The sequence below is a fragment of the Amia ocellicauda genome, chromosome 22 (assembly GCF_036373705.1).
Source record: "Amia ocellicauda isolate fAmiCal2 chromosome 22, fAmiCal2.hap1, whole genome shotgun sequence".
Classification (NCBI taxonomy): domain Eukaryota; kingdom Metazoa; phylum Chordata; class Actinopteri; order Amiiformes; family Amiidae; genus Amia; species Amia ocellicauda.
The window spans coordinates 15,532,494-15,553,801 of record NC_089871.1 but is presented as its reverse complement, the minus strand read 5'-3'; the positions used below and the strand labels follow the sequence as shown (position 1 = coordinate 15,553,801).

The 21,308-nt window shown below is 42.8% G+C and overlaps 2 protein-coding genes across 3 annotated transcripts in view; both read right to left on the bottom strand.

The window, feature by feature from the left end:
• Positions 1-566: 566 nt before the first annotated feature.
• ctdspl3 (CTD (carboxy-terminal domain, RNA polymerase II, polypeptide A) small phosphatase like 3) lies at positions 567-6,958 on the bottom strand. 2 transcript variants are annotated; one of them, XM_066695825.1, is made up of 12 exons: positions 6,880-6,958; positions 6,167-6,571; positions 4,936-5,062; positions 4,400-4,528; positions 3,770-3,869; positions 3,408-3,519; positions 3,210-3,296; positions 2,080-2,142; positions 1,874-1,953; positions 1,564-1,690; positions 1,187-1,282; positions 567-1,064 (listed from the first exon to the last, which is right to left on the bottom strand). In XM_066695825.1, the coding sequence occupies exons 2-12, from the start codon at positions 6,302-6,304 to the stop codon at positions 879-881; spliced, it is 1,245 nt and encodes a 414-aa protein (XP_066551922.1). In that variant the 5' UTR covers positions 6,305-6,571; positions 6,880-6,958; the 3' UTR covers positions 567-878. The 2 variants fall into 2 exon arrangements, with proteins under 2 accessions (XP_066551922.1, XP_066551923.1); XM_066695826.1 differs by having other exon boundaries at positions 6,182-6,571.
• Positions 6,959-7,782: 824 nt separating this feature from the next.
• arid3a (AT-rich interactive domain 3A) overlaps positions 7,783-21,308 on the bottom strand; it is a 55,780-nt gene continuing 42,254 nt past the window's right edge. Inside the window, exons 4-9 of the mRNA XM_066695824.1 lie at positions 20,991-21,063; positions 19,230-19,413; positions 18,861-19,108; positions 18,147-18,443; positions 16,970-17,059; positions 7,783-16,721 (exon numbers count right to left, since the gene is read on the bottom strand). Of these exons, the coding sequence (XP_066551921.1) occupies positions 16,579-16,721; positions 16,970-17,059; positions 18,147-18,443; positions 18,861-19,108; positions 19,230-19,413; positions 20,991-21,063 (1,035 nt within the window). The 3' untranslated portion in view covers positions 7,783-16,578. The remainder of the gene's footprint in view (positions 16,722-16,969; positions 17,060-18,146; positions 18,444-18,860; positions 19,109-19,229; positions 19,414-20,990; positions 21,064-21,308) is intronic.

The window sequence follows — 21,308 nt, the reverse complement described above, 5'->3', positions numbered from 1 at the left end:
TCGTGCACCAGTACAATGAACACACACACACGCTAGGGAAACCAAAATGGTGTACGTAAACCAACTCTTGAAATGCCCTGTGCACATTATGGGTGAAGAGTGCCAGTAGTCACGATAGGTTGCCAACCACGGCAGCTCTCTCTCACACACCAGGCACGTGGCTGCCAGGGAAGATGCCCGGGTCTGGCTGGGCTAGGTGCTCAGGCTGCCCACCCCAGAGCGGCTCATTCGCAAGGCAGCCCGGAGCCCTCGGCGGCCTGGAGATCAGAGGCCGGGGAAGACAATGGCTGCCTTTGTTCCCCGGCCACATGTGCGGCAGCGGCGGGGAGAGTGAGAGATAGGGTTACACTGGTGGCTTTGGGAAAATGTCAGTCTGGGAGGCTTGAAATCTCAGGGATGTGTAGTCGAACAAAAAAGGAAATTGGATTAAACCATAGTCTCGACCAAAACGGGAAACGTTTAGTGATCTGGATCGCATGTGCCAACCCACCACCCACAGGCCTCTGGATTCCCCATCAGTTTGCCCAAGTGCCAACTGTGCCACACAAATGTATCAGAGCAACGCGAAGGTGGAAATAAATTTAATTGCATCACGAAAAAACAATAAATTACAAAATGGAAAATAATAAAAGCCAAAGCAAATATATACAATTAATTTTACTAATTACAATATATTCATCTCTCTCATGCCAGGGTATTATATTCCATTAGAAAATGTCACAAGTTAAGAGGTAATAAAACTGGCTGGCTGTTATAAATACTATACAGGTTTTGGAACCCCTGTAAAACGCAGAGAGAGCGTCACGCCCACGCACTGCAGATCCACACAGGCTGGAACACATGACGCTGTGGAAACTGCCCCTCGAGGTGTCGGGTCTTCACAGGACCACCGTGGCGATGTCCAGCACTTTGATGGAGTAGGAGATCTCGTGAGGGCTGGCGACACAGCTGGCCAGGATCAGGGACGCGTCGCGCAAGCCATCAATGGGGAAGAGGGATCCGTCTTTGGAGAGCAGGCGGTGCAGATGGTCAGTGCGTCTCTTCAGGACTTGCCGAAAGTCCTTCTGCGACGAAACAAAGCATGGAAGGTGTTCAGAGGGTGAACAGCACAGGAATGTGAATTATATATATTACACACAATCTTCTTCAGGACCAGGTGAATATAAATTAGACCACACACACTTACTGCATCTGACAGTTTCTCCAGATACGGGATCAGGGTCAGGAGCTCCCGGTCGTCTCTGTTCCCAAACCAGCTCTGGATGGGGATCATATTCATCAGCTGCGAATAAACCACAGGAAAGGAGAGAAAAATGTCATTTATAATTGTTATTAATACAATTCAGATAATTTGTCAGTCCTGCAGAGTTTATTATTATTTATTCTGTATGAAGTTCTGAATATCTGCAACATCCAAAGCACACACACAAAAAAAAAAAGAGGATGCATTTCAAATTTAATGGGAAGATTTCCCATTTAGAGTGATTTGCAAAGCAAATGAAGGTCACATGTAGGCTACTAGAACCCAAAATCCACCTCCGGGTGGGAGGACAAGTGACTCACATGGTACGGCACAACGTGGGGGGTGTTGTCCACGATCACGGTCTTTGCCAGGTCCCGTTTCAGCACGGTCAAGTCTTTGATGTAGTGGCCCGAGATGCAGAAACAGTCGTCCTGATACAGGCGGTGTCTGGGGAGAGGCAAGGTAAGGGAACAGATTCTCAGCACAGGAAGACAATCGAATGCAGCTTTTCAAGTAGGATAACACAATGAAGTTCTAGTTTTTCCAATGCCTTTAGACTGAAAACACACCTGGCAGTTTATATAAAACAAACTACCACAGCAAAGGGAAGAACTGAAGTCAGAGGCTCACCGGATTATCTTTCTCTGGGGGTCTAGTATGTCCAGGATCTTCTCTGCGTACGCTTTCTTTGCAGAGGTGTAAATGAATATCTGAAACAAAGGAACGGGAGGCACTTAAAACCAAACCCAGCGGCACAGACACGGTCCTGAACTCCGATAACCAACGAGCACTTGTCAAGACAACTCATGAAGATTAAAATCGTGAGAAGGTCTCACCTCAAAGCGCTTTGCCATGCTTTCCAAAAACTCTCGCGCATGAGGTCTCACTTTCAGGAAGACCTAGGGGAGGAAAAGAAAATGATGAACATCTCGTCCGTTTTGCTCAAAAGTGGCTGCTTGGTGTCGACGCTTGCCTAATTCTGATGCATTAACCCAACAGCCAGAAACCGTTCAGACATGAGCAACAGAAGACTTGCAAGGCCTAAAAGAGCTCCATTCCCCGGAGTTCAAGGAGGAAAAACACTGACACCCCGTGGCCAGAAGGTTCGTACTCTAATTTTGCTTCGACGCCCCCATGTGTCAGTACAGGACAGAGGAACTTGTTCAATCTCATTGTGTAGGGAAAAATGTATCGTCTCTGCGTTAGTTACGATTTGAAATAATCGCCGATCAACATTACTTTACCTAACATTTATTGATTGTTTGATCTTATTTCCATTTCTCCTCATAGTTACATCCCATTTTGGGTGATACTTTAATGAGGAGCCACCTCACTGTCATAAAGAAGTCACCAATTTCTACAGACACTCACGCTCTATTGTCCTCCTCTCTTAGACCAGTTCACAGCTGAAGTCCTAGAGCAGGGCTCAGACTGGCCTTGTTTGCATCTCACCATCTGGATTAAAGGCAGTTAACCAGACACTTGACTGACTTGCTAGTGTTGATCTACATGAATTGATCACTCAAAAGCAGTTCCTTGATCCTGAATGAATGACTCCAGTGGCCAGTAAAGCCACACCCAACCAGTGCTATTGTTGTAACTAACAGCCCAGACAAAAGAGGTTCATAGCCAATCTCCTAAGAACAATGATCATTCATATCCTCTCTGCTTGTCCCCAAACAATTACAACTAACTTGTCATATACCTCCATGACAATCTATAGAAATTGGAACTACATTTTCCTTACAACTGCTATAAAATGGAAAACCAGTGTCAAACTGAAAATGGATCTGAAAAGGAAAAGCAGCCGATGTATATAAGAATCAATGTGAGCTTTAATGACTTCCTTTAAAAACTGAGGAATGCCGATAAAGGAACAAACAATATGAATAAAGAAATAAAAATCTTCAAATTTGAAATTAAAGTATCTAGAGATAATGGACTGAAAAGCCTCTTTCCTACAGACCTTGTACTCCTGATCCTGGAAGCGCGTGGAGAATGTGTGCTCTGCGTCCTCAATCTCCTTGAGGGAGCTGTACACCAGCGTCTCATCCTGCAATACAAACACGGTTAGGAAGGAGCAGCTTTATTTACAAAGGCTGCTGGGAAACCTGCCTGGCACTTCCTAGTCCTTCTCAGTTCCTTGCATTGAGCCCAAACTCACCAAATCCAGGACCAGCGTGGCCTCGGGGGCACTCCTGGTCTTCACTGGGATGTCCCGGGTGCGAGACTTGCTCTGCTGGGACTGGGAGGGGATGTTCTTTATGAAGTCGTAGCTGGAAGGAACAGCGGGGAGAGAAGAGAGCCGACTTAGACAAACCCAAAGCACTGCCTTTCCAACAAGGGGCAACAATGCGATTCATTATAGCCATCGTTGCGATACACGAAATCTATTTTTCGATAATGCAAATCTAAGAGTTGGATCTGATTACTGGGATAAACAGGCATTTTACAAGTAAGATCTGCACATGAAATACCTTCCTGTAGGTAAATTAAGCCCTGCGTTTACACGGACAGTTTACTTACGGATTAAAAACCTCCTCCTCTTCGTCCTCCACCATGACACAGCTGTACTCAATCACACACTGGATTGGGCTCACAGCATCAGGCCGGGGGGTTCTCTTATCTGCCAGAGACAGAGATGACCGATTTGAGAGGTTACAAGGGTTTAGCATGAGAAAATGTCAGTATGGTTCGCAATGTCAACAGAAAGTTTGCACAACTGCCTTTGCATCAGCTCTACTGTCCGATATGTACATGTCCTCAGTGAGCTGGAAAACAGTGTCATGAAGGGATTTTAGACTTGAAAATGGAACAAATACACAAGGTTTAAAAATACAAGTTTCTTGGTATGAGGTGAGAAACGATCTTGAAAATGTCAAATCGATTCGTAACTTTTTAATCGGTTATTATGAGGGTTTAGCAATTGCACAACTTCACAGAAACGGAAGAGGTACATGAATGTGTTTGACCGCTGCAGATCGCATTGCCACACATGTTTTGGAAATGCAAAACATTGCACTGAAACATAGAAGCAGTTTGTTAAACCACACTACTGAGCCTCCCATGAGATTGTGTGTCACGTTTTATTAGAGGGAAAGACCAATGCGAGCATCAATTCCCAATTACCGGGGTGCTTCCCTGGAGTTCACTTACCACTCTGTTCGGGGGACAAGAATCGGACGATGGGGGAGTAGATGTTGCGAACGGCGGCGTTCTTGGGAGAGTCAATGTCCATCTGGTACCTCACCCTCAGCTGTCGTCTTCTCACAGGCGTTTTAAAATCTACGGGGAACAACGTTGGCACAGTGAACGACAGATACGGCTGAGCAGCCACTTTGGTTTGGGTCCGTTTCATTGTCACGAAAACAAAATACAGAACAATGCATGTATGGAATAACAATTTGTTGGCCATTTAGCTACATCTAATGAAATGTGCAGATTTGCATGCTTCAGAACGGAATGTTCTTGCTCTCAGTTTGAAAAAGGAGAGCTCTATCTGCCGCCAAGAAAAAGAGGAACAGAATATTTAAAAGCGGAAGAGATTGTGAAATGGAAACACGCCATCCCCCAAAAGCTCATATTAAATGATAAGCTAATTTGGGGTTTGGATTCCTGCAGCTCAGCGATTTAAGGAGGCACAGCTTCCAGTCTCAGCTTCTTTTCCCACCCCCCTCCAGGTCTCGGCCTACCTTCGCTGTCGTCCATAATCAGAGCTCTCCTCTTGCGGCGCGTCTGCATGAAGGGGCTTTTCGGGGACGAGTGGATCACTACCTCGGAGTCATGCGAGGAGCATTCGGACACCGTCCTCTCACGAACCTGCCACACAGCAACACAAAAGGGCAGAGTCACACAGGACTGCCTGCGAAACACATTCGCAGTGTAGCAACTAGCAAACAATACCATTTTTTATCCCAGAGAGAGAGTGATTTAAACTCAACCTTGTATCACAAATCCAGCGTGCACAGTTCACTAAACAGAGGTACTACTTAATACTTTGTCTCCAAACTCAGATGTTTAAAAGGTATCATTCTGTACATTTACACTGTGAACCCTGTATGTATCCTAGCAGTAAAGTGACCATTTTCCTTGACTTTCAACAAATGTGTATTATCGATGTCGTGGGAAGTAGACTTGGCATGAATTAGACATTTCTTTCTATAAAAGGTGCACAAACAAAATGTGCCACGTTTAGAAGTATGTAGTACACCAATATGTTAAATAAAAACTAAAAATGAATAAATGACAAACCAGCATAACATTTGTAGCTGATAACTAAATGCATGTTGCATGCAGTAAGATTTTACATTCATTCTTTATACAAGCATGCACTATTAAATAGAAGATGCAGGCAAACAGAACCCAGTAGAATAAATGCCAGTATTACACACACACAAATTGGTTATTCATCAGATTGATTAAATTATCCCCCCCCACCAAGTAATCCAAAGCAATTAGTGTCCAGCACGCCTCCTGACCCCGGATAAACTTGTCCAGCTCCGCCCACAACCCCCCCAGCAGTACCCTAGTCCTGCGGTTACATAATGCCTGTTGTGATGCTCATCCCTGCACCCAGGAGCAGATATTATACACACAGTGCAGCAACACACAGGGAGCCCCAGTCCTACAATACTGTCTCCGATCAAGTCAATATAACGAGCACCTTCAGCCCTCAACACGGCTGCACACACAGAGATGCGTTTCCCTCCTTATCAATAATAATGCATCTCCTACACGTCACTTGTGATTAACAAACCCAGTCCCACTCATTGCGCACCGCAGTCAACACGCACACAATCCGCAGGCTGTGCACAACGCCAGGCCATCCTCATCGATTTAAACGCGGTAACAAACACCCCTGCGAGACCCGCATTTCACCCCCGGGCCTCCCCGATCCGACATTCAAAAACAAACAGGCCTCACCGCCAGCGCTCGTACCGGCTCTCTCCCGCTCTTGGCCGACGGCGGCGCTCTCTTGGGCCGGGGCCGCTGCCGAGGGGTCGTGGGGCTCTCCGGGTCCTTCGGAGACGAGGCCGGGATCCTTCTGGACCTTAGATCCATGTTCCGCCTCGAAGCAGGTCGGCTGTGATGCGAGCCGATGCGTTTTCGCGGGAGTCTGCCGGGTCTTTTCCTGGTTCGCTCTGTGCTGAGGGCGGCCTCCTCTCCCGTCGGCTGCGCAGTTTGAATCTGCCGGGCCGCGGAGCCTGCGCGCCTGTGCGCCTGTGCGCCGCCTCTTAGCTGCGGGCTGAGCGGTGCATCATGGTCCCTCCGAGTCCCTCCCAGTGACGCAGTGTCAGAGCCGCCCGGCCGAAACGTGCTGTGCGGCTTCTGTTTAAAGCACCGGTTTAGAAACATGCAAAAGCAATCGCACCAATCAGAGAGAAGACTAGAAAAACAGGCAATTCCCGCAAATTAATCAGATGCATTTCAGTTGTATTGATAGATTTAACCTACACCCATGAAATAGGGCACAGATCCTGAGAAGGAAACGTTGCATGGGTGACCGAGCTGGAGCTTTAGTTACACAGCTTATGGGAATATTCAGAAACAATGCAATCAAAATATCTAACATTCCTGTTTTTAAGGATGCATTTGAGATCAGCACAATAATACTAATACTGATTCCATTCACTTACCTCTTTACAATCAGCTGTCCAGTACAGTGTTTTACAGCTACTGACTGCACACAAGCTGCCAGCTTTCACTAGAAGTGCTGTCCAAAAATGACTAGGGCGTATTAATAGGACAGGGGCCTGGGGAGGAAAAGAAACCCCCTGGGCTCCCATTGGCTGCACTGATAAGATCAGACCCTGAGGGCTCGATTAAAAGTCCACAGGACTCCCTGCATCATTGACCCTCTCGAGCTCTGTTGATGTTAATGTGACTTTATTGACGAGTATAATCAATGCCACTTTTGAGCAGTCAATTTTGCACACTAAAACCAAATTTTAAATAGCCTGCAGTTTTCAGCTCCAGCTTGGGCACAATCTTGGGAAAATACAAAATCAGGCATTTAACGGAGTAAGATTCAACTCGGTCGCTTGGAACGCGACTTGTGGGCAGAAATTGGAGGTTCATCCAATACTATTTCAGAAGTATTCAGTGAGAATGCAGATTCATCTGAAGCTTCTGTCTTTGAGGTTCCCAACAAGATCGACAGTTTTGTCCACTTCCAGACCCATCTGCTTTTTCTGGCATAAAAAATGACAAATCGGTTTCTTTTGCTAGTCAATACATTTGAATCATTAGAGAATTCAGGGATACAAGACTCAGTTCCTTTTGTGTTTTGGTTTAATATTCCGAGGTTTAATACAGGCTGCAAGAAGTTATAAAATGTAAACTTTCAAAAGTGTTTATTCTCTATTAGTTACAAACCGATAATACCTGAAGGTTTGTAAAAAAACGAACAACATAGTACTGTACATTAGTAAAGAAGGTGAGGCTAATAAAAGAATATCAGATGAAAAAAATACAAAATGCTTTTCTTGAGGCTGTACAACCTGCATGGATGCAAAACACAGCAGGATGAATATCAAAGCTAAAAGTTTGAAACTACTTTTATTTTTTCTCATGAGCATCAAGGCAAACTGTACAAGTAAGATAACATCCAACAACCAATACTTGCTTAGAACACAGGAAAACACATTTAACCGTGTACATTGCAACATACACATTTAAAAACAAAAACAAAGCTGCGGTGTCAAAATGTTCAAAAGTGTCAATACAGGAAAAGAAAACAAAAGTCCCATATGACCTCATTGTTTAATTTCATTTATACGCTTGTACATTCATGTGACACTTATTCTACAAGAATGGGTTAAGAAGCAGGGCACAATTTCTCCTGAGTGCATCCGAGTTGGGTGTTATTTTTTGTAGTTTTAGAAAATAAAACCATTGAGTTATACAGGCATTAAGTTGGTTTAAATAAAAACAAACAAACAAACAAAAAAAAAACTCAAGGGGGTTAAGGCTTCTCAAAACATGTCACTTTCTTTTTTGTGTTGTCTATTTAAACATACATGGTCCCTACAAAGAGTAATAGGAGGAGTATTTGATTTGGGGTCTTCTCACTTGCTGCATGTTCCCCGTTGACTGTTACGGGTCACCATTTAAAAATAAAAGACAACTGTCGGGAAGTTTAGGAAGAATGTAAAATCAGTGTCGCACCATGTTGAGACATGCCATAGAAGTGAGTCTATGAGATGTCCACTAAAGAAACGGGGAGGTATTTCAGTGCGACACACCCAATCACATTTCCTGTAGTTTTGAATAAATTCCATTTTGTAAGCTAGGTGTTTGGAGGACCGCTTGATTTGCACGGCAATACATGAAATGAAAAAAAAAGAATCAGAGAATATGCAACGAGAGAGACAACTCAATACAGGACAAATCCAGGTATTAAATATCTGTTGTGTCAAATTTGGCAGAAGTCCATTTTTTGACCCTTGAAATTGACAAACTTTGCCCAACTGAAAAGTACGGTGAACAAATCCTTAAAACCATTAACAAAGAAAATAACCCCTCACCCAAAACCGAACCCTGACCTTTGCCCAAGACTGAATGAAGCGGTAAAAATGGAGGTAGAAGCGTGTTGTCCTGAGAAGTAAAAAAACTAATGTCTCAATGCTGCATCTTTAATATATTTTAATGTTAAAATAATATTTTTTATATATATATATATATGAGAATAGTTAAACTGTTAAATCCAGCTTCTATGCCCTCCAATCTGTACAAAGTTATTTTCTCTAAATAGAACTTCTCACCTGGTTAATGCAGAATGATAAAAAGAAAAAGGGGAAGAAAGAAAGAGCAACAAAAATATCCTAAAGCCACAATAAAAAGGTACAATACATAATTTTATTCATGGGTGATTTAAATAGGAATTGTCACAGCATAAGGCATCTTTGCTATATTGTTTCAAATGAACCTTCACATCAGTTTTTGGTTGTCCTTGCAATTTACCATCCAATTGAACAAGTCACCTGACGTAAATTGCTCCTTTTCCAGTATTGAGAGAGATTTATTGAACTTCTAAACTCTACGCCCTGCCCCAGACAAAAGCAAAGCATGTTTACTACCTTTCCAGGCAAAAACAAGGTTATCAATATACTTAAATCAATAATAAAGTATTATTCTGCAACCCTCCCTGAATTTATTTATTAGGGAGACATTACATATTGGGTTCCCAATCCACATTACAAATGAACAAAACAAAAAAATATTTTCAAAACCGCTTCTCTCTCCCATCTCTGTGAACCATGAAAGAGTACTGAACATCAACTGGGGTCCACCAAAACAAAGTCAATCGCAACTGAATTATTACTAATCTGTTTATTTACCCGGGGGAGATGGGGGGTTGCAATTAAACACATTTTACTGTTGGACAGAAAGTTGTACATTGCATGCATGAATGCTTTGATTGCCTGAATAAAGAACAACATTCATCAATGACAACTTGTTACAGTAAAAGAGCCAAGTTCAAGCACTGCAGAAACTGAAATGTGTGAGTCGAGTCCAGATTGCTCACGTGTTTGGTTAATACAGCTAAGGCATAACAGTAGGGATTAAAGTGATCTTTCCCCAATTTAGCTCACAGCACTGAATGTCATTGGTCTCTCCAATACAGTGACCTCTCACCTTCATTAGTAAATAAAGGGAATTGTGAGATTGCAATTTCACTTCAAGTCCACCAAGAGGCAGCAGAGCACGCTCAGAAATATAACAAGACCAGAGACATCCCAAACTCCGACAGGTTTGCAACACGAATCCAAACAAAATGATGATTCGTGTCCATTCTCCAGTGCTAACAAGTAAATGTTTGCTTAAGGGATGCACACTCGGGGTCTTCCACACAAGATGGAATCCACTTGTACAAAAACTGTGGCTATTTGGTTACCAAAAACAGATGCTTTTGAGAAGATGCCAGACATGTGCAAGTATGAGATCAGGCTGTATCACAAAGCTGCACCTGCAAAAACGGGAAGATGACACAGAGAACACAAATGCAAAATAATTAAAAAGTCTGAACTGAAATACAGGCCCAACATACATCGAGATCAATCTTTCTGAGCATGTTTCCGAGTTTCTCTCACCATTAGGCATCAGAAGGCAGAGGCACTAGTGCGTATCAATGTGCTGAGCTCAATCTAAAGTTAAAAAGTAATATGGATCTGGAACAGAGGGAGATTCAACTCTAAGTCAACACACCTACCAGTTGATGGTTTCAAATAGGAAAGCCATAGAATAACGATACAAATGCAGAACTGGCTGTTTGGGCTACTGTAGAAAATTACTTACATTTTCCAGCAGTCCCAAACCACCACACAACATCCTGCAGACTGTGGTCTAAATTGGGCCAAATTAGTTTCTCGTTTTTCCGTAAAAGCAACTTGCTCTGTAAAAAGAAAACTAAATTTGATACATTACAGTGTGTAATCATAGTTCAGAAAATGGGTGAGGTAGAAAATAAGACCGCAGCTAATATGAGCGAGGTATTCAGTTGTGCCATTTCAGTATTAACCAGGAAAAGAACAAAAAGATCCCTGAGATTTCCATGAAGCTACAGAAGGTGGCGGTTTAAAAACCAGCTCAACGTACTGGAAACAGGTTCACACAGCATCAGTCCCAATGATAAATACACACATCCACAGCCATAATTAGGCGGAAGCATTGACATCTCTCAAGAGACTCCAAGGTGAAAAGGTCAACCAGAGAAGCAGTATCGAACGGAAAGCTGGGATTGATTGCCAGCCCCCCACCCCACCTTTCAACCACAACACATCTCAACATAAATCTGTCCAGGAGTATTATTGTACTCATAATTGCTGGGGATGCAGAGGGCGCTCACAGCCAGTTACTTGTCTTTAAGAGGTCACTGGACCAAAGGTCAAAGGGGATGACATCCTTAAAAAGCCCATGATGCATCAGTGCATCCCACAATAGCCCCTGGTAACCATGAAGGAGACCGATTAGCTAGACTGACAGATCTCTCTCTCTCTCTCACACACACACACACACACACACACACACACACACACACACACACACACACACACAATAAAAACAGAAAACTAGACTTTCATTTGTGGAGATGCTTCCTTAGAAATTAAGGCTCACCTCTTTTGATTTTAGGAGAAAACACATTGCCAGCTTAATGTGCACACTTTCTTTTCTGTCCCCATTAATGTGGTCACATAAAAGCAATTCAACAGCTACAATCCATTAGGTAAGCAGATCGCATTCACTCTGCAGTTGAATCATTATCTTTTGACAACACTTTACCAGAGACCATGTTATATTAATTATTTAGTATTAAAATTGAATGGAAATTGCAGAATGTAAAAACATGGCCTTTTCTGGTAGGGGCACTGAAATATACACTTCTATATATAAATTCTCTCACCCATAGAAAAAATGTCTTTGCTTTTAAAGTGGACTGTAAAATATATTCAGAAACAAATTAAAATAATAAGTTAGCTTACATCACAGCTATCTACGACCCATAGTAACTCAACGATTCCTTACATTAAATACAAAGCTGTCCCCCTCCCACCCATTACCTGAATATATCAAGACACTATATACTCTAAAAGACACACACAATCCCTGATCCCCCCACACAAATACAGCAACAGCTTTGCAAAAATCAATCCAAATATTGTTTCTGCAGCTTACAAAATTCATAACCCCCCCTCCCAAAACAAATGCATAAAAGTATATATTCTTTAAATAGAAAGTTTGAAATATAGCGATAGTTACCAGTTAGTTAATGAAAAACATGTATACGTTAGGAGGCGATGTGCCAGTTGACCAGCGTAGATTGTCTAGAAACGATTGAGACGATGCCACTTGCATAGAATGTTTATTTTATTTTATTATTAAGGTCAAAGGTCAACCCAAAGTCAGCAGCCCATCTGCATACATGTGTGGGTTAGTGTAAAGCAATGCGTCTGCAATACCATAGCTGAATGGTTATTGAAACACCAACAGGAAATTGTGACCAAATGATTAAAAAACAATTTTCACATCTGCATCATCTCCTGCTCAGTTTGTAATCTTGAAGTACTGGTTAAAGTATTCAGGCCACAACAGAAATAAAGTGATTATGAGAATCGGTAGCAATCCAATGCAACATGAAATCTGAACAGGTGACCTCTATTAGTTCTTAAAATCACTTTTTGAAATACAATTTATCTAAATATTTATAGACACTGGGGACTTAACCAATTAAATTGAAAATACTAGGCTAGGACTTGGTTTAAAAATATTGCAGTGGTATCTTGATTCAGTTTCCTTAGCGATCTGAAGAACTAATAATAAAACTAATAAAGGTCTTTCAGCTGCACAATCCAAAGTGAATTGTTCCTTTCTTTGTGGAATAAGGTACAAATAAGTTTTTTTCACAATGGTAATCCAAATCTTGACAATTGAATACAGGAGAGCAGACAAATTCGGTATAAATATAGTGCTTTAGAAATGCAAGGGATAATCGAAAAAATACGATAGTCCGACACATTTTGAGGTGATGCTTTGATTAATTTCCGTTGTTATTTTTAAAATGTTTTTCAGCTACTCAACATGTATGACAAACTTAACAGAAAACACACACAGCCAGCAGGTGGTACCAGCAATGCTGGATTACAGATCAGTCTCCTTTGCTTTGATACAGTACATACAAAAATCACTCTCCGGCTGTGACCTGCGCAGTTTAATCTGTAACTAAAACATACCCCTGCTTCTCTGAATCTGCCTTGGTATCCCAGACCCACAAAACAAATATATATATTAATTGTATTTATTTATGGATTGATGACATATTTAGCTCTTAAAAGGACTAAGGCTCCCTAAGGCCATGGTTGGAGACCACTGGTGTAATAGTCACCAGAATAAAATAAAATAAAATAAAAATATATTCCTTGTTTATAGCAGACAATGCGTGCGATTGTAACTTCCCTTTGTGTAACAGGTACGGAAAAGTGTAAGTGAGGTATTTAACGGTGTGCTACAAGAGGTTTTGAAGAGAACTCATTAATGTACCATGATTGAGCTTGTCTATAAATACAGTAGGTACGGGTAATATGTTGGCAAGAGCCATTCAGTAGAACTCCTGGGCATTGTCAGATTTCACTGGATTACAAAGCTGCAGTTTATTAGCATGTGAGCATCAAGCTTCAGGCGTTCAATTGCAACGTTGTAGAAACTATTGTAAAATACGAGAGTGAGAACTATGTGGACTACAGTGATCTCCCCTGTATTATACGGGACTGCAGTCAAGAGCCCTGGCATCTTCAGTAACGTTCGTATCGGCTGCAAGCAGGAAACGGGAAAACGGACAGCTGCTATGGATGAATGAAAGTCCAGCCCAGAAAAGGTTATTTCAGTCGCGTTAGTGAAGTGCATCTATACAGAAGGTCATGCAGGTCAAGCTTTTTTTTTTTTTTTTTTTAATAAAAATAAAAACTGTTTATGAAAGTAAACCGTAGTACAGCGACATAAACCATGCCCTTGACTGGATCTGGAAAAGCCGTGGGGGCAGAACGCAGCCCCGTTTTACATTCAACCTGATAAAGGGATCACAGTGTTCCTGGTTTCATAGCAGCGAGGTTAGAGTACAGCCAATCAACTGTGGTGTGCCTATGATCCAGGCTTGGGTTGCCCTACGACAAACCAAAAGCCATCACACCCTCTGGAAAGTTCCTGATAACTCCGGTCTCGGGCCGGGCTCATTATTCCCGTGTGGTAACACTTCTTAAAAAGGGAACTATGCTGGATCTCAGTCACAACATTTTTTTTTTTTTTAGCAGGGAAAGTTCATGCTGTGTAGTGTTGCCGGTTAGTAGTGATACTAGAGAAGAGTGAGGTATTTCTAAAAGGATCACCAGAAAACACTAGGTGACCAGCTTCCAGTCTGCTTGTGAGTGGATCTAGATTAAAAAAAACCAATCCTGCTAACCATTTTACGGAGGAGAATGTCCCTTGAGAATCCAATACTTCGCTCTCTCCCTATAAGCCAGTGCTATTTCACGACGCTTGAACAAGTTCAGTTGCTAAACCAGATACGCAAGCAGTACAACCATATCCTAAAGCCTACAGTTCCACACGCCCAACAGTTACATTAAAAATAAAATGCTGTAGGCTCCGATTCAAGATGTAATGGCATGCCCCCTCCACCCTGTTGGCTGAGGTACGTTTGCTCAAGTTTTCCAGCAAGCGCACGCTAAACTGTTCACGGTGTCGGGCTGATGAATCTGTACTCTTCAAAGGACGGGGCCCGAATCCCAAACTCGGGCCGATTGGTCGCCCCTGTGACCAATCGTAAAAGTGGCTACCAGGCTCTCATGAGTAAATGTTTGTTAGGCCACAACAACAACACTAATCTGTATTGGGCTGTCATTCCGACGTTACAGTAACTTAAGCACAACTTTTAGTAAATGATAGAAGTCCTTTATTTTCCTTCGACCGGTCGGTATAATGGGTCTTATTAATAAAAAATATATTTTTGGTTTGTCGTAACTACGCCGTTCCAAGTAACAACAACTAGCTATGAAGAGGTTCTGTATGGGACAACCCCTCAAAACAAAGTTTGTTTACGGTCTTATTGTCTGGAGCAGCAATTAATAAAAAAAAAAAAAAAAAGAAATGATGAGAGAAATCAACTGATTCACTTCAAGTTATTAAAAATAAAAATAGAAATCAACCTCTTCCATCTATAACCATTTGGGAATTTATTGATTATCAAAACCTCATCGTGTCACTGTCCAACTGACCTGAGGAACCCAAGGCACACAGACGCACACTGGAAGAAACAGTCCCCCACCGTACACCGCAATCCAGAGCGGAGACAATAACTCAGCTTCCTGTTTGCTCCAGCACTGGGGAGATGCCAAACTCACACACAAGCTGCACTTTGCGACCGATTCCACAGCCAGGGGGTTATTTTCAGCACTTGTGGGCACCGCAGATAAAATGGTCACCTGCTCTAGTACCATAAACGATTGAGTCCTCAACGTTTAAAATTATTTAATGGCGTGTGCGTTTGTATTCCAAATATTTTGAAAAGAACTTGGCAAAATTACATCCTGGGCTGTCACTGCATGACCGTCACTAAGACTGGGAATTCAAATGCTGTCAAGGCCAATTCAACTCTACTGAATCCCAGCAAAGTTTGAGGCACCTATGGGGCACTCCCAGCCTGGCAGCACCTTGGCTAAAGGCCTCGCCCTGGGGAAACTGAAATTGAACTGACTTGAACAAGGCGAAATGTAATTTTTCAAGCTTCTTTTGGGACTCAATTTTGAGAAATGGTTTTAAATAAAGTAACCTGAACTTCTCAACAATCTTTTGCAATTCCCAATTCTTTTTGTATTTTATCTCTGAAACAAAAAGACAAAGTAGGACAGCAGCTGGTATGCTCTGAACACAAAAGCCCAAAGACTGGACTCTGGATTACAGTGCGAAAGGAGAAAAGTTTTTGGTTTTGCTACCAGTGCTAGGACAGTCAAACCTGAGACAAGGGACCCACTAAAGTGCCCCGTAAAATAAACACTGCTCAACAAAATTTCACAAGGCAACTTCTACACGTGAAATGAAAGTCTACATCTGACTAGGGCTGTAGCTCTGGGACATTTTGCTTCACTAACCATCTGATCTCAAAAAGACGCTGCATCTTATTATCCCATGAGGTAAAAGACGTAAAACCACGAGGTTATGCCGGTATTTTGCTAAGCCCTGAAGAAATAATATATAGTTTAAAGTTTTGTTTATTTGTTTAACGTTCTAGAATAAAATAGAAGATATTTACAACTTTTTTTTTTCTTTTTTTTTTAAAACCCCCTTTTTTTTTTTTTTTTTTTTTTTTTTTACAATGAGCATGGTTAATAACAACAATAATCATAATATTAGATACAAAAAAAAAAAAATCATTTTTTCCTCTCAAATTAGGAGGAGCTTCATTGTCAGTCAGTAGATGTGTAAAACTGTAAACAGTGCATTTTACCTTCTTTGTCATTTTGTTCTCAGGTAATCTGTACATTTCTGGAGAGGAAATAAATTATTCACAGGTTGTGCATATATATCTATAATATACTGGCTCTTCTGTTATTTTCATCTATTTTGGCTGCTGAAAAAGAAAAACAAAACAAAAAAAGCACCCTTCAGTGGGCAAGAGAACCTGAGATAGTGTACTTCAAGTGGTTTGAGTGATTTCTTTTTTCTTGTCCGTTTTTGTTCCTTTTTTCTTTTTTTTGGCGTTGGCTACTGTAGAAAATGAGGTCGGTCTGTTATTGTGTTTTTGGTTTGGCTTTGGTTAGCTTCAGAAAAGGGGAGGCCTGTGTTTGCTAAGGCGACGGGTTGTTGGAGGAGGAGGAGGTAGGTGTGTGGGGGAGTGGCTGGGCCCCACTACACCCGCTGGGAGCCTTGCTGTTAATGGACCCTGAGGACCCCGATAGGCCCGAGCCTGCTGCCTGAGCATAAAGCACACCTGAAATAGAAAATCACATATAAGCCCAAACCCTAAAAAATAACAAAAACATGCAGAGGTTCTTCTGGCGTCTTCTGTTGATATGCGATGTGTTGAAACCGAAGTGTCCATGGCCTCGTGGACTGCTAAACAAAGCAACATTTCCACTAAACTGACGCACACACACACACACACACACACACAACTGGGACTTTGTAATGAAACTATGGGGACTGTAATTAAAAAGCTAAAATAAGGGAGCAAGTTACCTGTGTAAACCACACCGTTGAGCTCCACAGACATGCTGATGCTGCTCATGCCGTTCGTAGTGAGGTTCAGTGCAGAGTCCTGTCTGCTGTCTGTGAAGACAAGAGAGGGGTGTCAGTGAAGCCAGTCGAGGCTGAAACAATTTGCCTGGAGTGATCTGTTGAGTGGGGAATGGTGGACACGATAGAATTCGAAAAATGATCTGAGGGTATACGCAAGATCTTCCAAAATTACATGGGCATACACAAAGTTCCTTTCAAATTACTTGACTACACCACTGGGTGAGATGTTATACTGATGTCTGTGTTTAATTGGTGTAGTAACTCCTCTATGCTGTACATTTTATCCATCATCATTACTGAGCCTAGTCCATAAAGATCAGAGTATATACAAAACATATCTGTGACTTTAGTCCTTTAGGGGTTACAAGTCAACTTACATTTCTGAACATGTGACCCTTTAATTTGAAAAGACAAGAAACAGACTCCGGGGAAATTCCCTTTTGTCTTTTAAATTTTATTGTGGTTAATCGTTTGTCACCCTTTAAATAAAACATATGCCGGAGGACTGGCACTCCCTTATGCCCAGGTGCCTTTTATTCTTCTGTGAGAAAGAATAAGAGGAGTCTCATATGACTCCATTGGACCAATCACCCTGGATATAAGAGGATTAGTGCTGGATACACTCAGGATCAAAGGGCTAATTGTAAGGTCAGGCTAATAGCAGGCTCTTAATTGAGTCTTCAGTGCTTACAGAGAAGAATTATCTGATTTGGGAACTGGACCAAAAGGAACTGGACTCAATCGCCAAATACAGAACTTGGTTTGAAAATCTGTCCAATTCCCTATAAAGGAACACAACTTGTTAAAGATTCTTGATTGGGGACTCTGGGGGAGGGAATTGTAGGACTTGGACCTAGTTTGTCCTAACTGCAAATCCCAAACTTGTAGCCAGTGGTGGTTCCATTTATTACAAGAAACCACTTTCTAATACTTATATATTAACAATACCATTGGGTACAAATTTGTCATTTGCAGGCCAGTCCAAAGATTCATATCATCCAAGTCTTCATCAAACAGAAGCACCTTTCCCATTATAGTTTCCTCCCCTATATTTTTTCCAAAGGGTAATGTGGGACCCCTGAGTGCCCCCTGCCCCCCCACCTGTCTCAGGCCTGACCTTGGTTGTTGATGCGGATGTTCATGGGCACCTGGGTGGACATGGCCAACAGGTTGTGTTGTAGTGCCCTCTGCATCAGCCGCTGCTGCTCTTCAGTGGGCAGCGCCATCTTCTTCTCTGGGGGCTCTCCGGCCTCCAGCTTGTCCCGCAGCTGCTCCAGTGCCGCCACCTGGGCCGCCATGGCTGCCTGGGCGGCCGCTGCCTGTACCGCTGCAGCCTGCGCTGCTGCCACCGAGTGGCTACTCATTGACACTGGGATCCGGCCCGGCAACCCCATGGAACTGCCACCGTCATCCTCTGCATAGCCAGGGGGTAGAGAGAAAAAGGCAAGAGATAAGTTCCACCACCAGAGCCAGAGCCAAACAAAAAGGATGCAAACATGTACAAGTCAGAAGAACAAGGGTGTTGTTTCTCTGAAGGTTCAACTGGGATGACAACTGGGCCAAGAATGGTTACCAAGAGAAAAGACAAGTCATCTGTGGACCCACATAGGAAATTTTCAGTGCTGACGAATTTAGAAGGCACAAGAGCTCTTCAATCCTCCCCAGTCCAGAGATGGGTTCAGTACTGTCACCAAAATCAGGGAATTCAATTGTAGTTTTATACATTTTTTTTTTTTTCTTGGTTATACAATAAAGGGTGTTCCAAGCTTCTATGGACAGATCCTAACCCCACCCGTGGCCTCCCCTGCACCTCAGTCCCCTGTGGACTCACCTTTCTTGATCTTCTGGATGGGCGTCAGGGAGTTCCCATTGGTGGGCACCGCCATTCCTATATTGGACACCGAGAGCTTGGGTGATGACAGCATGGTGGGCGTCCCATTGGGGGAGTAGGTGAAGAGCGTTCCCCCGAAGCTCTGCCTGCGGCCCTCCCGTCGGTTGCTGTCGATGGCCGCCTGCAGCTCATTGGGGTTACTTAGACCTCTCTTGTCACATTCGTAAGGGTACAGGTACTTCATGTATCTGTCAAGGAGCAGGAGGAGAAATGTGATTCAGAGGCCTTGGACAGCGGACGGATTTCCTTATAGAAAATGCACTGCTCCCATCCCTCCTCCACCCCCGAGTCTGAGCTCCAGGGACTCACTGTGTGCGGAGAGTGAAGGCAGCGCTGGTTATTGAGGTAGGCAGGTTGAGTCCTTTGGTGATCTCTCTCCACAGCTTCTTGTTGATGACCTCCACCAGGCCCCCCTTCTCGGTCACCAGCTGGTACAGCATGTACAGGTCCAGCACCTGCTTGGCCATGATTGGGATACGATTGACTGGAGTGCCTGACAAAAACAAAGAGACACTGTACTTTAATACCTTTAATTTGCATTTGAATCCCTACATCCCTGTATTGTTGTGAAGCTAGCAAGCAGAGAAAAAATAAATACAAATCAAAAACCTAAAGCAAGTGTGCATCTTCCAGTTGTTACCCCTAGAGGGCAGTAGCAGCTGGGCTTCTCTATTCTCCACTGTGCTGATCAGCACAACGAAAAACAAACAAACTGCAGAGTACAGCTTCCTTATTCTGAGCTCCTCCGTTACCCAGTTTGCTGATTGGCCGACAAAAAAAAAGCAGTGAACATTTAAGGCCTTCTAAATGGGCAACAGTAGTGTAAAAGCAGTCACATGTTTTAAAGCATCAACTCTGAGCAAACCAACACAATGACATGGAACCTATTCAAGTCCACAGAGCGTATAATTGGACCGAGAACCTAATCTAGTAGAAAACAAAAGCCTTCAAGGACTTGGACACCTCAGACTAATAAGCGGCAAGAGGGTCTGCCCAAAAGGTACTGACCCTGACCTACTACACTAGACTGGAGAACCAGGAGTGGCCAAATATCACAGGATAAGGGCAGTTTGCATTAGTTTGCTTTTGCTCAGCGTGAGATCTCCGAAATCACCCACATGCACATTACTGGAGGCGCTGCATCACTGTCGAGCATGAAATAAATGACTCCTTTAACAATTCATGCCGCTTGGGGCGAAATGACCTCACCTGTAAAAAGATTTACAGCTTTTCAGAAGTACATTTACACTGTGTAGCCGAATGAAGGGCAAAGACTTTTCTCTCACCCCGTAATGGACTGTACCAAAGGTTTTACGTTTGCTCTTATGCAGTCTCCTTCACCATTTTATCAAGCTTTGAGTGAAACATTTAAAAAAGACCTACCCAAAAACCCTGACTTCAATCCCCAACTGATTATTCTTTTACAAACAGATTTGCAGATAGTTAGGTCACAGGTGGGCCTACACTCAACAGTATGGTCCCAAAGTCAACATTCAGGTTTTTTTTGGATCTGGAATTTGATTAAGAATACGTAAACAATATAAATAAATACATACACACAAAGAAAGCTTCAGAATCCTTTAACCAAGAAATACATAGTGTGATCATTTAATTCCAAAACTAACCTGCAGTACCTAAATAGTAGGCCTTGTGACACATGACTAACACAGCCTGTTGGTTTAATTCAGTACTTATTCATTTACAAGAATAATTATTTTTGGAAAGATAGCACTGACCAAAAAAACAACCTCCCAGTCAGTGTGTCAGTTAAACTAGGAGAAGGCTGAAACGCTGCTGAAGATCTGCCCAGCTGTCTGTAAAACGAGAACCATGTTCATGTGTCAGGGCGGGGTATTACTGAACACTGTTCCCCTGGTTTCCACAGAACTATCAATTAGGCTGAGGGTATTAATGTAGACAGGCTGCCCCCCCAACAGCATCACAGCTCCAGCAGAAGGATCACATGCCTGGAGGCTATTCCTCTGGTACAAGGATCCTTACGGTACAGCTCAAACAGCACAAGCTAATGCATCCACCCACACAAGCACGCACATCGATACTGGTACGTACCTCTCTTCTGCATGAAGCTGAACAGGTCATCCAGGAACTCTTTCCTCTTGGGGTCCCCATCCAGTTCATATAGCTGTGAAAGAGAGACGATTGCTTTCTTGAAAACAAAATCGAGACCCAAAGAACTGAGCAGAGACCTGCGTTTCCTGCAAATCCCTAACACTCTCGACACGCACCACAGAAGCAATCCCTCCTGTGACCAACTACCTTTAACTATTATTTAATACACCTAAAAGGTATGGGTGGCTTTGAGTAGTCCATTTTTTTTTTTGGGATGATCCGCGTGCGTGCTTGCGTGCATGTGTGTGTGTATGCGTT

Coding starts and splice junctions, on each gene's coding strand:
- ctdspl3 (XM_066695825.1), bottom strand. CDS start 6,304: ATGGATCTAAGGTCCAGAAGGATCCCGGCCTCGTCTCCGAAGGACCCG. Junction 1,954..2,079: donor GCATGGCAAAGCGCTTTGAG/GTGAGACCTTCT, acceptor CCTTTGTTTCAG/ATATTCATTTACACCTCTGC. Junction 1,065..1,186: donor TGGAGAAACTGTCAGATGCA/GTAAGTGTGTGT, acceptor GTTTCGTCGCAG/AAGGACTTTCGGCAAGTCCT.